General features: G+C 39.2%; 2 protein-coding genes across 13 annotated transcripts in view; one reads left to right on the top strand and one right to left on the bottom strand.

The window, feature by feature from the left end:
- LOC123875723 (transient receptor potential cation channel trpm) overlaps positions 1-23,523 on the bottom strand; it is a 244,813-nt gene that overhangs the window by 51,118 nt on the left and 170,172 nt on the right. For all 12 annotated transcript variants that reach the window (XM_045921722.1, XM_045921719.1, XM_045921723.1 and 9 more), the window contains 7 exons: positions 23,277-23,433; positions 22,696-22,909; positions 21,768-21,927; positions 18,963-19,099; positions 10,395-10,551; positions 8,862-9,009; positions 5,895-6,084 (listed from right to left, as the gene is read on the bottom strand). In XM_045921722.1, coding sequence (XP_045777678.1) covers positions 5,895-6,084; positions 8,862-9,009; positions 10,395-10,551; positions 18,963-19,099; positions 21,768-21,927; positions 22,696-22,909; positions 23,277-23,433 — 1,163 coding nt within the window. The remainder of the gene's footprint in view (positions 1-5,894; positions 6,085-8,861; positions 9,010-10,394; positions 10,552-18,962; positions 19,100-21,767; positions 21,928-22,695; positions 22,910-23,276; positions 23,434-23,523) is intronic.
- Positions 14,137-21,188, top strand: LOC123875757. Its single transcript, XM_045921796.1, has 3 exons — positions 14,137-14,558; positions 19,677-19,878; positions 21,014-21,188. Exons 1-3 carry the CDS (start codon positions 14,169-14,171, stop codon positions 21,169-21,171), a joined length of 750 nt encoding a protein of 249 aa, XP_045777752.1. The 5' UTR covers positions 14,137-14,168; the 3' UTR covers positions 21,172-21,188.

The raw sequence follows: 23,523 nt of genomic DNA, 5'->3' as shown, positions 1-23,523 counted from the left end.
AGATTCCTAAATTATACATACACTAGAGGATGCCCGCGACTTGGTCCGCGTGGATTTAGGTTTTTAAAGATCCCGTGGGAAGTGTTTGATTTTTCGGGATAAAAAGTTGCCTACGTCAATTACAGGGACGCAAGCTACCTCGGTAACAAATTTCATACAAATCGATCAAGTGGATGAGTATTTAGGAATCCCGCGGGAACTGTTTGTTTTTCCGGGATAAAATGTAGCCTATGTCCTTCTCCGGAATGTATCCTAAGTCTATACAAAATTTCATTAGAATCGGTTCAGCGGTTGAGCCGTGAAAGCGTAGCAGACAGACAGACAGACAGACAGACAGACAGACAGACACACTTTCGCATTTATAATTTTAGTATGGATATAAGAAAATTTGTCTTGACTGATTGATTGATCTATCAACGCATAGTCACGCGGCAGGGGTTAGAAACTTGAAATTTTTGCAATAGGTTTCTTTCATTTAAAGAAGGATTTTAGGAAATTCTACTATTAAGAGAAAGAAAGAGACGGAAATGTTTTGCAAAAACGGTATGAGAATCTGAAATTATCCGAAACTGTAACTAGGTACTTTAAGTTTTTTGTATCCAGAAATAAAAGCTAATGGCTATTCCGAAGTACGAGAGTATTCGGTTGAAACAGAATTATTAACCAAACAAGGCCAGGCTACTAGCAGTGTTTACTTGAGTATACGGTTTTTAGTAAATTAATGCAACCAATAGGTACAAGTTGCTTTAATAAATTATTTAACAGTAACTTTAGAGTTCTGGATTTGGAAAAATAAGGTAAAAAAAAGCATTATTCTTACTTAGCAGAAATTAGAAACATTACGAAAACACGAAGAAAAAATCTGTGACATTGTGACTTTAAACCAATCTTAATTATATTTTGTGACATTGTGAGAGAAAAACACTACTTTGCACTTTGCAGTCATATTCAAACAAAGCTAGGAACTTACTGGAATGAAAAAGGCCATCAAGAACTTACCTAATTAAGTAACAATTTATAGTCCAACTTATAAGCAACTTAGTTCCCAAAGAGCTCGCTTCGTTCTTACATGTTATGCTAAAGGCCGTAATTTGGGAACAAAGGACGCTTGTGCCTTCCAGACAAACGGCAATCAATATTCAATGGAGTAGATCAATATAGAATGGAAAGACATATATGCCTTGGCTGAATTTTTTTAATCGATTAGGTACAAGTTGACCCTTGAGTGCGATCTCACCTACATATTATAATATACAGTTTATTAGCCCCCGACCCAAAAAGAGGGGTGTTATAAGTTTGACTTGTGTATCTGTGTATCTGTCTGTGGCATCGTAGCTCCTAAACTAATGAACCGATTTTAATTTAGTTTTGTTTTGTTTGAAAGGTGGCTTGATCGAGAGTGTTCTTAGCTATAATCCAAGAAAATCGGTTCAGCCGTTTGAAAGTTATCAGCTCTTTTCTAGTTACTGTAACCTTCACTTGTCGGAAGTGTTATAAATTTTTAATTTACACTTGTTACTAACAAATATGTGAAGCCTTCTATTATAGAACAATACTCAGAGAACTGGCACATTTAAAATTTTAAACCTATTCTTATGTTCTTACCAACTTTTTAACATTGTATACAGGTTTATAAGGCACATCTACTAACAAATAGTACATAGGAAAATATTGTAAAATAATATTTAGAATAACTATTTGTGCACTGAAATAGTTTAAGAACTTAGAATGAATAAATGATATTGATATATATTTATACCGACCAATCTCCTATGTGCCTCCCTCAAGCTACTCGATACTGGCGAAGTGTATTGTGTTGGTCTGGCACTACTAAAAGCCACCAAGCAGAAAAAGAAGAAGACACTATAATATTATCAACGGTATCGTACCGAAACCCTAAATCGCTTGGTGGCACGGCTTCGCCGCTACGATGGTAACTAGCCACGGCCGTAACTACCCACCAGACCAGACCAGAGACAATACAGAAATCATAGCACAATCATAGCACATATCAGAATTGTAGCACAAGTAAAGGAATAAATCCGAAAACCGTTAATTTTTAGTTACATCATTAAAAAAAATTAAAATGTGTTTAAATTTTCAAAGTAAGATAACTATATCAAGTAGTCTATCATATGAAAGGGCTTTACTTGTACATTCTAAAACAGATTTTTATTTATTTTTACGCATTATAGTTTTTGATTTATCGTGCAAAATGTCGAAAAAATATCCGAGTACGGAACCCTCGGTGCGTGAGTCTGACTCGCACTTGGTCGGTTTTTGCATCTGATGCTTATTCTAAAAGCTTTCATAACATTAATACTTAGCATGTTTTGTTGGCTTGCAAAACTTTCAACATCACTTTTGTTAAAGTTCAGTATACAAATACGTTTTGTAGTTTTAGTGCTTAGTTATCTGTTCCATCTGTATTTTTACATAAAAACTACCACGCACATGCAAATTATTATTATTATAGAACCAGCTCCCATCTGCTGCTTTCCCATAAAACTACGATATGTATGGAGCTATTACATTTTTAGGGTTCCGTACCTCAAAAGGAAAAGCGGAACTCTTATAGGATCACTTGGCTGTCTGTCTGCCTGTCTGTCCGTCCGTCCGTCCGTTGTGTCTGTCAAGAAAACCTATAGAGTACTTCCCGTTGACCTAGAATCATGAAATTTGGCAGATAGGTAGGTCTTATAGCACAAGTAAAGGAATAAATCCGAAAACTGTGAATTTGTGGTTACGTCACAGAAAAAAGATAACTATACCAAGCGTGAATCATATGAAAGCGCTATACCACATACATTCTAAAACTGATTTTTATTTATTTTTATGCATAACTAGCTGACGCCCGCGACTTCGTCCGCGTGGATTTAGGTTTTTCGAAATCCCGTGGGAACTCTTTGGTTTTCCGGGATAAAAAGTAGCCTATGTGCTAATCCAGGATATTATCTATCTCCATTCCGAATTTCAGCCAAATCCGTCCAGTAGTTTTTGCGTGAAGGAGTAACAAACATACACACACACACACACACATACAAACACACACACACATACAAACTTTCGCCTTTATAATATTAGTGTGATAGTTTATAATTTATCGAGCAAAATGTCGGAAAAAATACCCGAGTACGGAACCCTCGGTACGCGAGTCTGACTCGCACCTGGCCGATTTTTACTACAGTCCAAGACCTAATTAACCGCGGTGGTATGTCGGCTTAGATGGCTCTTTACGTTATAGAGAAAATCTACATATAAAATCTACTTGACTTATCACACTAATATTATAAAGGAGAAAGTTTGTCTGTGTCTATGTGTGTCTGTGTGTGTGTGTGTGTGTGTGTGTGTGTGTGTGTGTGTGTGTGTGTGTGTGTGTGTGTGTGTGTGTGTGTGTGTGTGTGTGTGTTTGTTATTCCTTCACGCAAAAACTACTGGACGGATTGGGCTAAAATTTAGAATGGAGATAGAATATACCCTGGATTAGCACATAGGCTACTTTTTATTCCGGAAAATCAAAGAGTTCCCACGGGAATTTTAAAACCTACATCCACGCGAACGAAGTCGCGGGTATCAGCTAGTTTAGAAATAAGTAGGATGATGCTCACGTTGAAAGGATTTTCAGAAATCTACCGAGCGGAGCTGGGGCGGAAAACTCCTTTCCTTTTGTTGTCAAAAAAATCGAAGTTGGTCATCAACGTAGATATTTCCAATAAACTGTCTTTGATCATAAAATCACTGGCAGGATAAAGGATTTTTTATTTAATCTCGTTCAATGGACCTTTATTAATTTTCCTTTCGCAAACATTGTCCCTCCTTCGTGTTTTATGATCGCCTTTTACGTTCTCAAAAGGCTGTGGGCTCTAAACACACTTTGAACAAGTAAATAAACTTCGATTAATTAAAACGGTCCTCAATAAAATTCCAAGTAATTTTTACCCTAAATCCGAAAAAGAAGGGTTATGATTTTGGCAGTCTACGTATGTATGTATTTGTGTATGTTCCACTGTAGCGCCTAAATTATTGAGCAGATTTTGATGAATGAGGTGTCAATCAATTCGTTATTATGGCCTAGGTGACATATCCTACATTTTATACGAACAAAATCGATATGATAGATGTAACTTTTTTAGTTATTTTTTAACCCCCGACCCAAAAAGAGGGGTGTTATAAGTTTGACGTGTGTATCTGTGTATCTGTGTGTCTGTGTATCTGTGTATCTGTGTATCTGTCTGTGGCATCGTAGCGCCTAAACGAATGAACCGATTTTAATTTAGTTTTTTTTGTTTGAAAGGTGGCTTGATCGAGAGTGTTCTTAGCTATAATCTAAAAAAATTGGTTCAGCCGTTTAAGAGTTATCAGCTCTTTTCTAGTTTTCTTGTAGAAAAGAAGGTTAGATAACCGTTAGGTTCATAATATTATGTCAATAGACAAATGTCAAGCTGTCAAGTTGGACGTTGCCTAAGTACATAATTATTAATTTGAAAATGATGTTTTGGAAAACTCAAATACTTTGGATCGTCGGGGGTGTTATAAATTTTTAATTTACACTTGTTACTAGTTCGTTTTATAAAAATCTGTGAATTTCATAACATTGTTTCATTTAGCCCTAACACTTAATTAAATAATTCAGACGACAGAACTTTCAAATTAAAATCCGAGACAATTTTAATGCGATTTTAATTAAAAACTCCCGAGGGATTTACAGGCAATTTCTTCAACTTGTTTGAGTAAAGTCTAACCACCATCTTAAAAACAGTTTTAACTTTGGTTTCACTTTAATTAGTGTAGCAGCTAGTTTAAATTGTGTGGTTTAGGAAGACCGATTTAGGTAAAAAATCCAAAAATTCCCACGGGATTTTTATCCTAACCAAATAGGTAGGTAGTAAAATAACGTAAATTCACGAAGATGAAGTCGGGGGCATCATTTAGTCAAACATAACATTATTATTGTATTAACATACTATAATATTTATTCAGCTTGATACATAGGTACATACGGGCATTTATTAGGCTTGCATAGCCACAGGCAATTCCGAACAATGGACCTCCGTCCGAGCCGGATATTCGGGGGATGTTCGGGGCTTCATTATTATACATATTCCAGTGGAATAAAGTATTAGTCCAGTTGTGAAGAGAGGAATAATTTATTAAACCGCACGGAAAATACGCACGAAAGGGATGCGATGGCGTTCATTAATTTAACACGAAAGCCCGTCCAGTCATGATTAGACGGATTACGGAAGCAGGAAAAAATATTCTTTTGGAACAAAGCACAATGAGATAGGGAGCTGGCTATTAATTTGGGTACTGACATAGATATATAATAATACTGTTAAATAGTACGCTAGATAAGGCGTACTATAAAAAATTATAGCTATTATTTTTTGTGCTGCTTCGAAGCGCTCTAACGGGAATTAGAATTAGTAAGCTCCCTGCTGCTAACATCGCCAAAATGGCGATAATCAAGTTGCTCAGTCCTGGTATAGGTCCATAACCTAGTCAAGTTCTTGGACCTCAAACGTGGACTTGTTCTAAGTACACCCTGGTCAAATACCAAGAGATTAAGGAAATGTTTTACCTTGTGGCCATTCCTGTCCATATACGAAGATCTCCAATCGCGCTATATCCACTATGTTCCATGTTAGAGTAAATTTGAGCTGTTCGATTGAAGACAGGCGCTGAGTGCGTAAGAAAACTTTAAAACAAGAGTGAATAGGCACCTTCTAGTTAAACGCGTCCCATCTTAGACCACATCATCACTTTCCATCAGGTGTGATTGTGGTCAAGCGCTTACCTATAGTGAATAAAAAAAAAAAACTTTCAATTTCTTGGACTTCGACCATAGACTTAGATTATAAGTATGACTTAGCACTAAGATGAAGATGTTCTACCTGGTGGCCATTCCTGTCCATACACGAAGATCTCCGACCGCGCTATGTCTACTCTGTTCCAGGTGAGCGCCAAGGAGAGCTGTTCGCTTGGAGACAGGTGTTGAGCACGGAACAGTGCCGTCAGTATAACCTGATCAAGTTCTTGGACCTCGCCGCCTTCCGCTCGCTCCTGTATCCTGAACACTGTGATCTGTATGGAGAATAGTTAGTTAGTCTTAAAAGCTCAATAGTTAAGGAGCGGACTCAAATCTGAAAATAAATAAATAATAAATAAATAAATAAAAGTTTATTCAGCTCAACAAAATCATAAAAAAAGAATAAAAGTAAAAATACAAAACCCGAGAAAAGTAGATCAAACCCGTTGCACTTTTGTCGTACCCATTCCTAAGCTTTACGCTTAGTTGGAGGGGGGATATTGGGAGGGGAATATTAATCATGATTAACATGGTTATCCTTTAAAAAAATATCTTAGATAAATTTTTATTTGAAGGACAGGTGATCTAGTTGTGACAACAGAAATAAATGGATTGGGATGGTCAAAAAACGTTGATCAAGTCAGTAACTAAATGGATGACTGATTTTGACTACCGTTAGAAGGGATACGGATCATGATCTTCAGCAATGAGCAAAGCCAGAACTTGGACAAAAGAGCCATTATTATTATTTTAACTAAAATTAAAATCCGTAAAACAACTTGTCTGCAGTTAACGGTCTGATAAATCTCAGAATCTATCGATTTCTAAAACGACTAGGTAGGTAGGTAGTTGTTTTATTACTATTTCTGGTCTAGAAACTCCAATATTAAAATAGCATCCGCCAAGTCGACTGTAAATATATTGAAATACTCTACTGTTGTGCAGCAGTAAATATTAGAATATTTTTGTTGCCATATTTCGTAATATTCGATAAGAATTTGTTTAGCTTATCCGCGAAGCAGAAAATAGGTACAGCGGGCGATATTTTGCATTGAAAAGTTTATTATATAATATGAATTACATATCGATTTGTTTGGTATACCGAGTTTATTGGTCTTGTCTATTTACAATAGGATCATATGGATTAAGAACCAGCACGTATCAGATCTTCGTAATTTTATAAAAGCTGAAAGTTTCTCTGCGTATTGTCCCCGGTAAAGGGAGGAACGATCAGCGACTATGAAGTTTGGATCATGGTGGCTTTGGGAGATAACAGGTAGTAAAGGTGTAAAGTATAAAGTGTATGTCAAAGTATAAAGCTAAATTTTCTTATATTTTCTTCGGAATGGTATTAGAAATAACGTTATGCATTACCAGACACTTGTGTCGTGGCAACCCCCTGCCAGTTTAAAAGTTTAAGGGTGTCTGGCAGGGAGTTGCCATGATATTAATTAGTGTCAGTGAAACTATAAGTTTTTATAAAATAACGAAGGTCTGGCACGCGCTGGCTCTCTCTCTCTAATAGGAGGGATAGAAGGATAGGATAGGAGGAACTGGAATGTTTATTATGTTTATTATATTTATTATATTTATTATAATTTATTATATTCCTACCAATTACAATCCGGGTATCTTTAAAACAAGAGTGAATAGGCACCTTCTAGGTAAACGCGTCCCATCTTAGACCACATCATCACTTTCCATCAGGTGTGATTGTGGTCAAGCGTTTACCTATAGTGAATAAAAAAAATAACAAAAAGAACAACTAATTTACTTTACTAGGTACTCTTATGAAAATTCGTTTTTCTAATAAGTTTCAGTTTATTGCTAAACCTAAATTTCAGGCGAGGGAAGCCGAGAGCTTGAGCTAGTAATTTAGGTAAAGCTTCCTAATATAATTTCGTATTATTATAGTACTTGTGCGCAGTGAAACATAATAAATCGTTCGATTTTCCGTCCCAGTTGTTTCAATTAGAGTCTCCGTTGCATATAAATCTCTTTCTATGAGGACAAATTGGGGTCTCAGTTGATGAAATGTCTCACAGCTGACGGAATTAAGGCTGTTCAGACCTCAAAGATTAATCACTGCGAGTCATAATTCCGCTACCATAGTGAACCGGCTTCAACAAAGGAGGTTTTTTTTTATTTATTTAATTCAGATAGAAGTTAGCCCTTGACTGCAATCTTACCTGGTGGTAAGCGATGATGCTGTCTAAGATGGAAGCGGGCTAACCTGGATTGGGTATGGCAGTTTTAATTAAACCTTTACTACTTTGGTACTACGCTAAAACACTTGGCAGCACGGATTTACCGGGTAGGGTGGTAACTAGCCACGGCCGAAGCCTCCCACCAGACCAAACCAGAGATTTATAAATTACTAGCCGATGCCCGCGACTTCGCCCGCGTGGATTTTGTTTTTTGAAATCCCGCGGGAACTCTTTGATTTTCCGGGATAGAAAGTAGCCTATGGGCTAATCCAGGATATTATCTATCTCCATTCTGAATTTCAGCCAAATCCGTCTAGTGGTTTTTGCGTGAAGGAATAACAAACATACACACACACACACACACATACATACAAACTTTCGCCTTTATAATATTAGTGTGATAAAATTCCAAATCCCCCCCGGGGATCGAACCCGGGACCTCCCTCTAATAAGACCACGGCACTTACCACTGTGCCAAGGCGATCGTCAAACGGTTTATCTTATTTTAACCCTAAGAAAAAGTTATAGAAATCTGCCGTAGCCATCCAAGCGTGACTTACTCGGCATAATCGGCATTTTTCTTCACATATTATACTAGCCGATGCCCGCGACTTCGCCCGCGTGGATTTAGGTTTTTTGAAATCCCGTGGGAACTCTTTGATTTTCCGGGATAAAAAGTAGCCTATGTGCTAATCCAGGATATTATCTATCTCCATTCCAAATTTCAGCCAAATCCGTCCAGTAGTTTTTGCGTGAAGGAGTAACAAACATACACACACACACACACACACACACACACACACACATACAAACTTTCGCCTTTATAATATTAGTGTGATACTAACCAAATTCTTTTTCCTCGTGCACTGCAGCAGTTCGCTGTATAAACACTCGGCCTGTTGCAGACCTACTTCGAAGGTCTTCTGGATGGTGCCGATCAGGTAATCCCGCATGGACTCCAGCACCGTTTGCTCCCCACTCTCTGACGCATATCTGGTAATAGAATAAAGAAAATTTTTAGACGTGATAGGTTACTAATAAATGGTGGCAGCTAATTAATGCCATTCAGTTCCGTGCGCACCTTGGCAGACATGGGGAGGTCATTTTAGTCCGTACGAGTCGGACACACCCTGCCAGCAGACAGAATTGCGTAGCGATTTTTTCCTCCCACGAGAAAAAAAAGCCTACTGGTTAGGATTTAAGACGTCCGCCTCCTACTCGGGAGGTTGGGGGTTCGTTTCCTGGACCTTTAACTTTTGAACTTATGGGGTTTTAAGCAATTAAATATCACTTGCTTTAACGGTGAAAATACGAGTACCCGAGAGTTCTTCATATTACCCTCAAAAGTGTTTGAAGTCTGCCAATCTGCACTTGGGCTCTCTTCTCATTCTGAGAGGAGACCCGTACTTAGTAGTGTGCCGGCGATGGAACATGATGATGATGAATATATTTTTGGCTTCTCGTGTCACTTGTAGCTATCCCTAAATCTGTCATTATTAAAAGAATCAATGAACTCATCAATGCAACTCTTCTATGTCAGCATCCACATCTCAACCCATCGACGCCGGCCCACTACTGAGTCCTTGTCTCCTCTCAGATTGAGAAGGGCTTAGGCTCAGTACAGGAAGTCAAAATGGTCGCGATGACAGGTTAAATATCTAAAAAGGTGAAGCAGTAGGCAAAAGCTAGTCAGTAAGGACCTTTTGAAGTTATTTTCAGGGTCAAAATGTTAGTGAAACATACGTCCTATCACCCGCATTCAAAATTCTATAGGTAGGAACTAGAAATTCGTATTGGGGTGATATTCAAAACTTTACAGCACGCAAACCTCTCTATGTAATAGTTGGAAAGCGGTTAGGAAAGTTTATAATATTTCCTTTATGTCAAAATAATATACCTGCAAAGGTATTTAAAGGTAAAGTAGGAACTTTGAATAAGGGTCCTTTAATAATATAATGTACTATCCTTTTCCAGGAACTAACTACGCGTGAAATACAGGCAGACGGCTATTTTAACTGACCTACGATCTACGTATTGGTTTGTATTATGGAGAAGTCTTTACTAGTGCGATCTTCCGTAAACACAATGTTAATGTGAGTGAAGGGTGAACCGATGTGAACCAAATACATGCCCAATGAGGTTCCTTGAAATTGTCATATAAGGAACTGTATGGAGGCATTCACGTTGGAGATTAAAGAAAGAAAAAAGAAAGAAAACCGTTTATTTCTTAAGTTGCGCCTCAGATCACATCTTATAACTGAGGCAGAGGTCTATAGAGCGCCCTCTGACTTTGCTTAGACGTAGGGCATAGTTAAAAGGAGACGGAGGTATATTTCTCTCACAAAAGACCCATTTTTGACACTTTGTCAGTGACTCACTTGTGCACAAAAGCGATGAGGTCTGCCGCTCGACCACTGCCGTCGCACACCACAACGGGCACCGGCGGATTGTCTGTCACGTACTCCAGCACGGCACGCACCGTGTTCGTTCCGCCTTCTATCACGAGGCATACAACTGGTGTTGATGAATGGGTGTCTGTAACAAAGAAGATAAGAGTATAATAGCACACTTCCATATACTTTTTTTGGTGATGCTACTCCTCACTCAGTCAAATCTTTTTTTTTGTCTGCAATCAGACTTGCTGGCAAGTGATAGTTCCTATCTGGCGGGCACTAGCTGATTTATAATGTTAGTATGTAAGTATAGGAATTTAGTAATATGTCTGTATGTTGTTCACGGCATCGCTTAAATAAATTATGAAATTCCTAATCTTCAGAGATGCTCAAGCGATGAAGTTAATTAAAGTAGGTTACTTTAACGAGCTTTGAAGTTAATTACAAAGAGAAATTGGTATTTTGATTACGTTTACAGGGTCGTAATCTTTAAATGAGATTTACAAGCGATTCTAAATTCGAGCTGTTAGGCTAAATGAATGTTTGACTTGTTTACAAAATAGAAAATAACATGTAGAATTCCAAAAGTACTTATTGGTCTTTCAATAAAATTTTGGTCAACGTTAGTTTGTGTGTGTGTGTGGGTGTGTGTGTTTGTGTGTGTGTGTGTGGGTGTGTGCATGTGTTCGAGAGAGGGAGAGTGCGTGCGTGCATGAATGCGTGAGTGCGTGCGCGTTGTGTGCGATGTGAGTGGCTACATGCGTGCACGTGTGTGAGGATTTGTATATGTGTGAGTGTGTCTGTGTGTTTGTGTGTATGTGTGTTTGTGTATATGTGGTGAGTATGTATAAATTTGCACAGATTTGAGCACTTTTTGAAATGACCGTCTTCAAACAACCAGATGCAGCAGATTGGGATTCACCGTTCATTCATAGGTAATAAATACTATTATGGCTTATCCACTAAAACCACGCCATCCTTATAACGAATAAATTGACATTTCGGCATCTTAAAAACCTCGTAAAGATAATATTGAAGACAGGCAATATCTCAGTCTGTATAGAGTTATAGACGCGAAATAAAACTTTCAAAGATGCTTTTTATTAGGTGTCACACCTTTTTTTACGGCGGAGTCGTAAAATATTCTATTTTTTACGCCCCATTTTTACGATTGACAATGAAAACGGAGACAACTAAATTTTGTATGAGGTATACTGATGTTTGGAGTCATTAATTCTATTGTCTACTTACCTACTTACTTAATTAACAGAGATACAAACATGGACGTATTACGTTCATAATATTATATTACGTTGCAAAAATATGAACTCCATGGTGAGTAGGCCATACAGATACAAAACGCACGAGAGTGAAAGAGATATAGCTAGTATTTTATATCATGGATATAGCGGTCTGACATGTCTGTAGGACTTAACCGTAAAAAAAAAACAAATAAATACGTTCTACAAATGTGAAGTCTTGACTTCAGATAGGTATGTAGCTTGGTATTTATCAATCAAATTAAGTACTAATACTTAGTAGGAATTATTACTTGCTAAATCCATGGATTTCCCATCCCCCATAGCCTACTATTTGACATATCTTCGATTCAGGATTAAACCGAGAGTTCCCCCACTCTTGTTCACTGGCTACACGATAACATCCAGAAATTGGGTATTTGCCTACTTTTAAATTTGATAAATATTATTACTTTATTTTAAACTAGGATAAAAATAATGACGTACGCTGAAATAAATATTAAAATCCAACAAAGATTTACAAAGTTACAGGCATTTTGATTTTGGTGCGGGAGGGTCTTCTATCCCTTTCTCGCAAAACGATTTGTATGAAACCGCACGAAGCTACTATGGCATTATTGACGGAGTGACGTCATAATGCTATTATCGCTATCTCTGTCTAATCTGAAATATATAAAGCTTATAACTTTTTTTATTTTTGATCGATTTAATTAGTTTTTTCAGTTTACGTCATTATTTTTATCCTAGTTTATAATAAAGTAATAAAAAATTAGAGTAAAATACCCTATTGGTAAAAACTAGCGCTTATATGTTTGTATGTGAGTTCTAAGAAAAATAGCGCTCCACTCCAACACACAAAGGAGAATGGTCGTATAATATCTTTTATGGCCACCAGGGAGGCATGAAGTCAAGTGTTTCTTGACTTATGCACTCCGAGAGAATTCATTTCGAAACCCATAAAAGACTTCCATTAGGGATTGGCGAATTTATTAAGTCCTGGTGTATTTTTCCTGTAAGAGTACCTAGCTCTCTCCATCGCCCGCTGAGTGCAGCGAGCGATGGAGAGAGCTAGGTGTTTCTCTATTGTAACAAAAGGAAATGGGCGATCACATTCCTTCTTAAGGCCTCATTCGCACGAGGGCTTTTTTAACGTCCGTTAAAAAAGCGTTCAAATAGAACAAATGCATTCCCAAGTATCTGTTCAGACGTCAACGCCTTTTTAACGCGCACTTTGTATTTTCAGCGCAACGCCGGGTTTTAACGCAACGCTTTTTTAACGCTCGTGTGAATTAGGGCTAAGTTAGTTGTATTTCGGTTAGTAAATATTTTTTCATTTTCATTTTCATTCTTAGGGCCTGTTTCACAAGCGCTTATAAAATTGCAATGAGATTTCATTGTCTATCATTTTTATGGCATGGCATTTCATTGGCATATTCTTCTTCATGTACCGATATGTTAGGTACCTACTATGCCGTGCAGCCAATTTTTATCATAAACTTTTGCGCTATTTTTATTAAATTCCTTCTAGAAAATTCTACAAAGCTTTAAAAGCTTCGATCGATTCGCATTTGATTGAAGTTTAAAAGCAAGCCTTAAGAGGAAAACAAAGTTATCTACCTGGGAATATAAAAGAAAAGTTTTATCTTTCATCATTTTATCTTAAAAATCTTATAAATGTCTCAAGAGATAATGACATAAAAATAAAAATATTTTTGCACAGAATTTTTGGTACGAAAGATCGAAAAGATACAAAGCTAAGATGTTTTAATTTCAACCTGAGATAGAAAGAATATAAAGTCAAAGAGAAAAATCCGTCAAGTGCGAGTAGGACTCGCACACTAAGGGTTCCGTACAAAAACTTTTTAATTTCTTGAAATTTTCATGGCAACATGGAAATACTTTGTGAAAATTTCAACTCTCTCTAATAACAGTTCATGAGATACATCCCGCTGATAGACAGACAGCGGAGGGTTAGCAATCGGGCCCCGTTGGCATCTTTCGAGTACGGAACCCTAAAAAATTGAAAAGTACGACGCGACGTGCACTTTGAATTGAAACGCTTCAATTATAAGCCTCAATAGCTCAACAGGTTGAGGAGCCGACTGAATTCTAAAAGGTCGGCGGTTCAAACCCCACCCGTTGCACTATTGTCGTACCCACTCCTAATACAGCTTTGCGCTAAGTTGGAGGGGAAAGGGGAATATTAGTCATGATTAACATGGCTAATATTTAAAAAAAAAAAAAAAATTGTGTACTTGTGGTTCAGTTTGCTTTGTATGGGCTCGGGAGAGCAACATGGTGTAATAACCGGACGTAGGAACTCGTAGTATACCTAGCGGTGCGACCGAGTCGGAGCATGTTTTATTATATCGAGCGAGTTTGCCATACATGTTGGAAGAGATAAGCGACGGGGCGAGGGGCGCGGAGTGAGGGGCCACCGAGCCGAACGACCGATCCAACACGTTCAGTGACCTGCGCGCCGCGCCGCTCGCAAGACAAGATGGCCGACTCTAACCACGTCGTATTCCCGCGCAAATTACTAAGAAAATTCATCCTTTTATACAAAGAGCTATCATGTTTATGGGACAGAAAATGTTTGATGTACAAACAGAGGAAGAAACGGCACGAAGCTATTACGAAATTGACGGAATTAGTGCAGGAGTACGAACCTACGGCGACCAGGGTCCACGTTTTGCGGAAGATAGAAAGTTTGCGGGCGTGCATGAGACGGGAACACAAGAAAGTGCAGGATAGCCGTATGCAGGCTAGCCATGTCAACGAGGTTTATTCTCCGCACTTGTGGTATTACGATTTGTTGTCGTTCGTGGTTGGAGAGGACGGGAGTGAGGCGATTTGCGATGAAAACGATAAACAACAGTCACCTGAGCCGGTGAGTGGTAGTACGCGACAGGTCGAGATGGCAATGGGGGGGTGTGAGGTGGGGAAAGCCCCGCACACCCGCACGTCACCCGCGGATTAGCGCGGGGGCTGTGTGGTTGGGCAGGGCGTCCCCACCCCGATTGCCATCTTGACCTGTCGCGTGCTATATGTGTGTTTTAACTTCAAAGCAATTAATTAACAAACATTATTGATTGATGAGTTTAATGACGAAGGAAAATATCGTAAGGAACTGCATGCCAATATTTTCAAAGTTGTGTAAAATCTGGCAATCCGTGGTCATAGCGTGGTTGACTGTGGCCTGTAAAACGTCTAAATCCCTGTCATCATTATTTTAACCCATTGCCGGCCTAATACACTCTTCTCAGAATGAGAAGGGTCATAATCCACCACGCTGCCCGAGTGTAATTGGCAGACTTCACACACATTTGAGTACATTATGAAGAACATGCAAGCAGGTTATGTTTCCTTTATCGCTAAAGCTAGTTGATGCAAATTTTTAAAACGGATAGAATAGGTAAGGAAGAGCGTGCCCGGAATCAAACCCATCGTCAAAAGAGAATAAGAATTGTCAGAGACAATATCACATAAGTATTGGCATTATTATAACTCAAAATTTAAAAAACCCCCGACACAAAAACCTCTATAAGAAAACTAGAAAAGAGCTGATAACTTTCAAACGGCTGAACCGATTTTCTTCGATTATAGCTAAGAACACTCGATCAAGCCACCTTTCAAACAAAAAAAAGAACTAAATTAAAATCGTTTCATTCGTTTAGGATCTATGATGCCACAGACATACACAGATACACACGTCAAACTTATAACACCCCTCTTTTTGGGTGGGTGGTTAAAAACATACATCATACACAACCACCATAACCACTGCCTAGTGGTTATTGTTGGAAAACCGCAAAATCGTAATGGAATTACTTTAAAAAAGATCACGATTTATTTAACTGGTAAAAAATTTTGAAGTAGCCTGCAACTTTAGTTTCAAGTTTCAATTTTCTCCACTATCTTACTTCCAGCAATTGACTAGAGGACTTACGTATTGGAATGCCTCCACTAAATCAACGGACCTATTGCTAATTCCACTCGCTAAAAAAGTAAGCTTTTTCAATCATATTAATCTTCGAGCGAGCTTCGCGGCAATCTATCATAAGTAATCTCATCGTTTAAATATTGATTGATAAGCAATCCTCTCAGTTCAATCGAATGATGGAACCAATTTATTTATCCAAGCTATTATAAAAGGCACCTATCTACATATACACCTATAAAAGTACCAGTATATGTATACAGTAGTGTCTATACTTTAATCTGGCATAATACCCTTCCGCGATGCAATTTTAATTTACGACAATATACAGTTATATTTTTAACCCCCGACCCAAAAAGAGGGGTGTTATAAGTTTGACGTGTGTATCTGTGTATATGTATGTCTGTGTATCTGTGTATCTGTCAGTGGCATCGTAGCTCCTAAACGAATGAACCATTTTAATTTAGTTTTTTTTTGTTTGAAAGGTGGTTTGATCGAGAGTATTCTTCGCTACAATCGAAAAAAATCGGTTCAGCCGTTTGAAAGTTATCAGCTCTTTTCTAGTTTTCTTATAGAGGTTTTTGTGTCGGGGGTTTTTTAAATTTTGAGTTATGATCGGCGATTTTTCAATTATCAAATGAATCTTTAACTTAGGAATAATAACTTTTGACAGTAAACTCAGGTAATATAAGTGATGTTATTTAAATGACAGAAAAATCAGCCTTTTTGCATTTATTCCTCTAAACCCTTATGCAATTAAAATATGCTCATAATATCACCTAGCTATAAATGGTAATGGAAAACATCGCGAGGAAACCACGCCTGACAGTTCTCTGTAGTGTTCTCAAAGGTGTATGAATTCTGCCAATCCGTAATTGGTTATACATCGATGGTTAGCGTGAATGGAATGCGGCCTAAACCCTTGTAATTCTGGGAAGAGACCCCTGCTCAGGCCGCGATGGGTTAAGATGATATTTATGGTGGATATTCCAAGTATTTTTGCCAAAACAACTAAAACCGCGCGTCAATTACGCAATCCGCAGGCAATCCGTCAGGCGGAAACAAATCGATCGTCAGCCTTAATTGCTCTCTCATTGGACGCTGGAGCGCGGTCGCATTCAATACATACTCCAAATACATATTCCATTTTGCATTTAATATAATCTCCCCAGCTAATGGCCGTAATTAATACTCTGTAATAATAATCCATCCATAGGTACTTATCAAAATAAATAAATAAATCAAGGTTTATTCAGCTCATATACAGACTCACACACAAAAACAAAAAAACAAGAATTAAAACAAGTGTAAATTAAAAATTTTCAACACCCCCGACAAGTGAAGGTTACAGTAACTAGAAACGAGCTGATAACTTTCGCGCCTACGATCCAAAGTATCTGAGTTTTCCAAAACATAATTTTCAAATAAATAATTATGTATATCTAGGCAACGTCCATCTTGACAGCTTGACATTTGTCAATTGACACTTGAATATTAAGAACCTAAGGGTTATCTAACCTTCTTTTCTACAAGAAAACTAGAAAATAGATGATAACTTTTAAACGGCTGAACCAATTTTTCTGGATTATAGCTAAGAACACTCTCGATCAAGCCACCTTTCAAACAAAAAAAAGTAAATTAAAATCGGTTCATTCGTTTAGGCGCTACGATGCCACAGGCAGATACACAGATACACAGATACACAGATACACAGACACACAGATACACAGATACACACGTCAAACTTATAACACCCCTCTTTTTGGGTCGGGGGTTAATAAAAATACAATTAAACTTGAATATTAATTAATCTTAAAACTAGAAAATACTATTATACTATGTTGTGTCTGTGAGCTAAAAAGGCCCTGCCTCAGCAAGATGCTGCTTATCCATACTTCCAAACGAATTTTATTCATTGCGTGAAGTACATTTCAAAAGCGTATCGAACTATTTGATTTTATTTTTAACCGCCAACCCAAAAATAGGGGTGTTATAAGTTTGACGTGTGTATCCGTGTATCTGTCTGTGGCACCGTCGCGCCTAAACGAATGAACCGATTTTGATTTAGTTTTTTTTTTGTTTGAAAGGTGGCTTGATCGAGAGTGTTCTTAGCTATAATCCAAGAAAATCTGTTGAGCCGTTTGAAGATTATCAGCTCTTTTCTAGTTTTCTTATTAGATCGGGCATTACTATCCGACTAATAAGCCCGAATACTTGTGTCGGGTTGTCGCGAATGTGGATGAGCTATATCTGCTAACAACATACTCCATAAAATAGCATAATATGTACCTATTAGCATAATGGCAAGGATAGACTGAATGACAAAGTAAAGATCCAACTCTCGAACCGCGTGCGAACCGCGCACTAGGTGTAGAAGCTTGAGATTTTGCATGTATGCTTGATTCGGTGCATCGGTTGTTGATGATTATTTTACTTAAATTCCTACTTTACGTTTCTACTATCGCACCGCAATTCGGTGCATCGTCCAGGTCTGCACCCGCACGCTGCCGAAAATTCGAATTGCTAGGATATGGAACCTCTTTTTTCCCCTCCACTTTTAATATAGGTTCCTTCAAATCAAAAATTAATTGACAAGTGCGCTCCATCTTAGGCTGCATCATCACTTACCAGCAGGTCTGATTGCAGCATAAAAAATGTAGGTTTTCTCGGTAACAAAGACTCCCACTAAGGCTTTAGAAATTCCACTCAAGCGTACCCAAACAGTGCAAAACTTGCAAACAGTGCATTTGCAATAGAAATTCCATTTTGCATTTCAATCAATGTAAGTAGGTCGGCCTATAAAATTGCATTTTTATCGAAGTTTTATTACTTGGGAGTTGTATGGCAGTTTAAGTATCTCTACACATTTATCTGACCGACGATTAGTAAGAGTCTAGTTGAGTTAATTAGAAACGGGTTGGCGCGCAACGAGAAGCGAGTGTGTAGTTAGGTTAGTTTTGTCGCTGGGCTATAAGCGAGTGTAAGAGTTTGACGGGCGATAGTCGAACCAGTCAGCGAGACATACATAACTCTTGTCGCTACGACAAACTAGTGGTGAGAGAGTTCTCGGTGATAATGTGCACAGTCAGCGATCAACTATTAATAGATTTACCTATTTCTTATGTACTTGATGAAGAAGCTGTTGCAGTTATTTTCCATGTCCTTTAAAATCTGCTTCAATGGACCTACAGAAAACTCTGGTATCCAGGATCGCTAATCCCCAGAATTCAAGTATCCCTTTATAAGTGCTTCAAGGTTATTCTCCGCATTTTCTGCCCTAACAATCAGAAACGAAGACTTGTGGGACAATTGCCATCAATTCCCAGTATACACGGAAATAGCTAATGTACGTACAAGGGTGTAACTTCTGGGCAGCGATGTACTTCTCTAGCTTTCGCCTGAGCACGATCTCAGCGCCGTACCGCCCCACTGAGCCGTTGTCCACCAACAGGAAGTAGGCGTGGCGATTGTTCAGTACTGCCAACTTTGATCTGCAACAAATTACAGGATTAGAACAAGCAGAGACATATAAAGCGGCGGCAGCCTAGATGTTGGCCTTTTATTAGGAAGTTCAGCGATTCGATCCCGGGCACGTGCCTCTAACCTTTAGGAGTTATGTGCGTATTAAGCAATAACATTTACACTGATGACATAACATGATGTTTGCAAAGGTGTGTGAAGTCTGCTGATCCGCACTTGGCCAGCGTTGCAGACTATGGCTTAAGCCTTTCTCATTCTGGGAGATGACCTGTACTCTGTAGTGGACCGGTAATGGGGTTTTATAAAAGAGTATTAGCCACAGTAATAATAATGGCCAATATTCCCCTTCCCCTCACACTAAGCGTAAAGTTTGTGCTAAGAATAGGAACGACAATAGTGCAACGGGTGCGGCTAGAACCGGCGTCCTTTCAGAATTCAGTCCGCTCCTGTAACCGTTGAGCTATTAAGGCTTTTGATTGATCGTGATGATGATGATGAAAGAATTCGTTACATTACAAGTTTACATAGACAACATAGCCGCGTTACCAGTTTAATGAACAGCATCTTAAGCATTGTTATCGATTTCAGGAACAGGAAGACGATGCTGACGAACCAAGTACGGAGCCAGAGCAAGAGGACTCGTACGACGAGATGCAGAACTATCAGCACTACGCCATCGGGCAAACCATGGTGGAAGTAAGCGGCTCGCCCATACAGAAACCATACAACTTTGAGGAAGACAAGTCTAAAAGGCACTGCACTGAAGTTGACGACGAGTACGATGCGATTGGTAAGTTAAAATGTTCAAAACTCAAGTTTTTTTAGGGTTCAGTACCTAATTTAGTAGGGAAAAAGGAAGCCTTATAGCATACTAGCCTTATACTTCGTTGTCTGACTGAACAATCTCGTGAACCGTGATAGGTAAAAAGTTGAAATGTTCATAGAATATGTATTTCACAGAATATACAGTATGATAACAACGAATAATAAAAAATCAAAATGGCCGCCATAAAAACTATAAAAAATTTAACTGAGTGCGGAACTGCGAGTCTAACTTACACTTGACCCATTCTTTATCAATTTTATAGGCTGAAACAAATTATAGGACGCGGCTGACGGGCGCCTTCATCAGTTATGTATCTGGACAATACTAACACACGATGACCGCGGACGTCCGAGACATACAGGATACCAGAACGCTAGCAAAAATGAAGACATGATAGTACTGATGATCACTGATAAGATAACACAAAAAACCGCGACAAAAATAAATATAGAATCCTGTATTTTTTAAAGTTCACTATATTATATTGCAAATAAAACATCTGACTGACGCTAGAGGTCAACTAACGTTGCGTAAGTAGGTCACTCGGAGTAAATGCCGCGTTGTAGGTGAGGCAATGACTCGAATTTTGCACGCTAAACATTGCGGGTTTGAAAAATACTAAATGACTAACAAAATCTACATCATACAAAATCAAAATAGGGCAATTTATTTATTAAGGTTATTAGCGCTGGATTTTGTTTAGGTAGTACTAGCTGATGCCCGCGACTTCGTTCGCGTGGATGTAGGTTTTTTAAAATTCCCGTGGGAACTCTTTGATTTTCCGGGATAAAAAGTAGCCTATGTGCTAATCCAAGATATAATCTATCTCCATTCTAAATTTCAGCCCAATCCGTCCAGTAGTTTTTGCATGAAGGAGTAACAAACATACACACACACACACACACACACACACACACACACATACAAACTTTCTCCTTTATAATATTAGTGTGATCTAAGTTTTTCTAGTTTTTTTAGTATCTAAGTTCTAGTCACACCCTGTATCTTGCAAGGCGACTGTGTACACCTATCTGCGGCTGTCAGTCGCAGCTTGGGGACGCGTCCCATAGTTTGTTTTATGCTTACGCTTTTGTTCTAGGTATAAACGTAGCGGCAAAATTAAGAGGTCTGCCTCCGAACATGAGGATACTAGCTGAGAAACTGATCAACGATGTATTGTTCCAAGCCCAGATGAACGGCCTGCAGTCTTCAACTGTCATCACGACCCCGGACCCTTTCAAACAAGACGTGCTGTGAATAAAGTATTCGATAACAACAAAGTCTTTTTTTATTTTTTTTATTCAGATACAAGTTAGCCCTTGACTGCAATCTCACCAGATGGTAAGTGATGATGCAGTCTAAGATGGAAGCGGGCTAACCTGGAATGGCTATGGCAATTTTTATTAAAACCTTTGGTTTCCTAAATTCTAACCTAAATAGCTTGGCGGCACGGTTTTGCCGGTAGGATGGTAACTATAGCCACGGCCGAAGCCTCCCACCAGACAGCAGGTCTATTTTATTAAAACGACCCAAAAGAGGCCTATGGGCAGGGTTGAAGACCAGAGTTAAATCGTCCTGTTATCCAAACGAAAAAAAAATTTACATACGCGAAAATATGTAGATACAGGCAATTCGCCATGCCGTAGCTGACGACGCGACATGCGCGCTGCGATCATTGCCTCGTCGCGTTACGATAAGGCACGACTCTAGCCTAGCTCTAGCGACTCGACTCTACTCTAGCTTAGCCTCCTTCACGATCCCCCAAGACACTATGCCGATGCTGACGACGCGACCTCCGAGCTGCGATCAATGCGTCGCTACTTGTCGTGATACATGTAAAATAAAAGAAATACCTTGGCGATGCTATCGCATGGTAAGGCACGTCTCTCCCCCGGCCGATGAGTTCGTTGGCCCCCTCCACGATCCCCCAAGGCGCTATGCCGATGCTGACGACGCGACCGGCGCGCTGCGATCGCTCCAACTGCAACGCGTCGCCCACTTGTCGCGTTACACCTGTTTTAGAACAACAAATGTGTCAATATGTATGATAAAGTGCATGTTAAATCACTAAAATGGGGGTGTGTTTCCACATCAATTAAAAATCAACTCGTCTCGGCTTGCAGCAACTGGGAGTTAGATTCGCACACGAAGGGTTACGTACCATCGTATCGTAATAACACTTTTATTTTAATAATAACAAGTGTAAATTAAAAATTTATAACACCCCCGACGATCCAAAGTATCTGAGTTTTCCAAAACATCATTTTCAAATGAATAATTATGTATTTAGGCAACGCCAATCTTGACAGCTTGACATTTGTCTATTGACATAATATTATGAACCTAACGGTTATCTAACCTTCTTTTCTACAAGAAAACTAGAAAAGAGCTGATAACTCTTAAACTGCTGAACCAATTTTTTTAGATTATAGCTAAGAACACTCTCGATCAAGCCACCTTTCAAACAAAAAAAAGTAAATTAAAATCGGTTCATTCGTTTAGGCGCTACGATGCCACAGACAGATACACAGATACACAGACACACAGATACACACGTCAAACTTATAACACCCCTCTTTTTGGGTCGGGGGTTAAAAATAACACTTTTCACATTTTGTTAAAATTTCAATTCTCTCTCGGTTACAGTTCTTGAGATACAGCTCATTGAAAGACAGACGATCGGAAGGACGAACAGCGGAGGTTTAGTAGTAGGGTCCCGTTAGGCAGTTTAGCACCATTCGGGTACGGAACCCTAAAGAGCTTTTAATAAGATTTTCTCACCAGTGTTGGTCCCTCCAGTAAATATCCATGCTCCGGTGGTCTTCGCAGCCTTCAGCAGTCCCTTTCTCAGCACCTTCTTCAGCTTGGGTTGCAGGTCGAAGTTAGCTTTGCCACCCTGTATCGTGATGAGCAGCTTGGGTCGGTCGAGAGCCCACTCCCGCGTCAGCAGCTGGACTATAAGGTCTGGTCGTGTGTCGTGGGACAGGCGGACGTACTAAAACAAGAACATTTTTGTATATTTCTTTTGTATTTTGTGTCTGCAATTGGGCATTGTAAGGTCTACATCTCCTGAGGATGCTCCGGTGTCGGGGCGAAACGTGCATCGAGTGGTTTTAGGATTTGTGTGTGCTGCGTGGTGGAGGTGCGTTTTGCTTGCTTGGTGGCTGGCTTATCCTGCATGTTTAGCAGTGGGAGGGCGAGCGGTGCATATCGCATGCTGCATATTGCACCATACAGATTTGTCTGGTTTAGCGGATTACAGCAAGTTAAGCTTTTGGTTCCTTATGTAAGAAGATTTTTGTGTGTCTTGTGGGCACCCATGCTTCACCCGGCGCGGGTGGCGCTGTGGGAATAGTACACACCTGTGCTTTGGTCGGATGTGGTCCTCCTTGAAATTCTACGGTGCCGTATGCGTCCGTGGGTGCAGCCTGGGTGTGTCGTGTGGGCACCCATGCTTCACCCGCCGGCGCTGTTGGAATGTTGCTACCATGAGCCGTTTTGCTGAGCCCACACCAGCATCTGTTGACAACAAGATTACAGTTTTATTTAAAATTATTATACTGGGGGACTGGGGGATAGCAAAGTGGGAAAGTCTTTTTAATTTGTAAA

The sequence above is a fragment of the Maniola jurtina genome, chromosome 20 (genome assembly GCF_905333055.1).
Source record: "Maniola jurtina chromosome 20, ilManJurt1.1, whole genome shotgun sequence".
NCBI lineage: Eukaryota > Metazoa > Arthropoda > Insecta > Lepidoptera > Nymphalidae > Maniola > Maniola jurtina.
The sequence above is the reverse complement of the archived record's forward strand: the minus strand, read 5'-3'. Positions and strand labels throughout refer to the sequence as shown.

Excerpts from the sequence above, each read along its gene's own strand:
- LOC123875757 (XM_045921796.1), top strand. The coding sequence starts at position 14,169 with ATGGCCGACTCTAACCACGTCGTATTCCCGCGCAAATTACTAAGAAAA. Across the intron at positions 14,559-19,676 it reads AACAACAGTCACCTGAGCCG|GAACAGGAAGACGATGCTGA; the intron begins GTGAGTGGTAGT and ends TATCGATTTCAG. Across the intron at positions 19,879-21,013 it reads CGACGAGTACGATGCGATTG|GTATAAACGTAGCGGCAAAA; the intron begins GTAAGTTAAAAT and ends CTTTTGTTCTAG.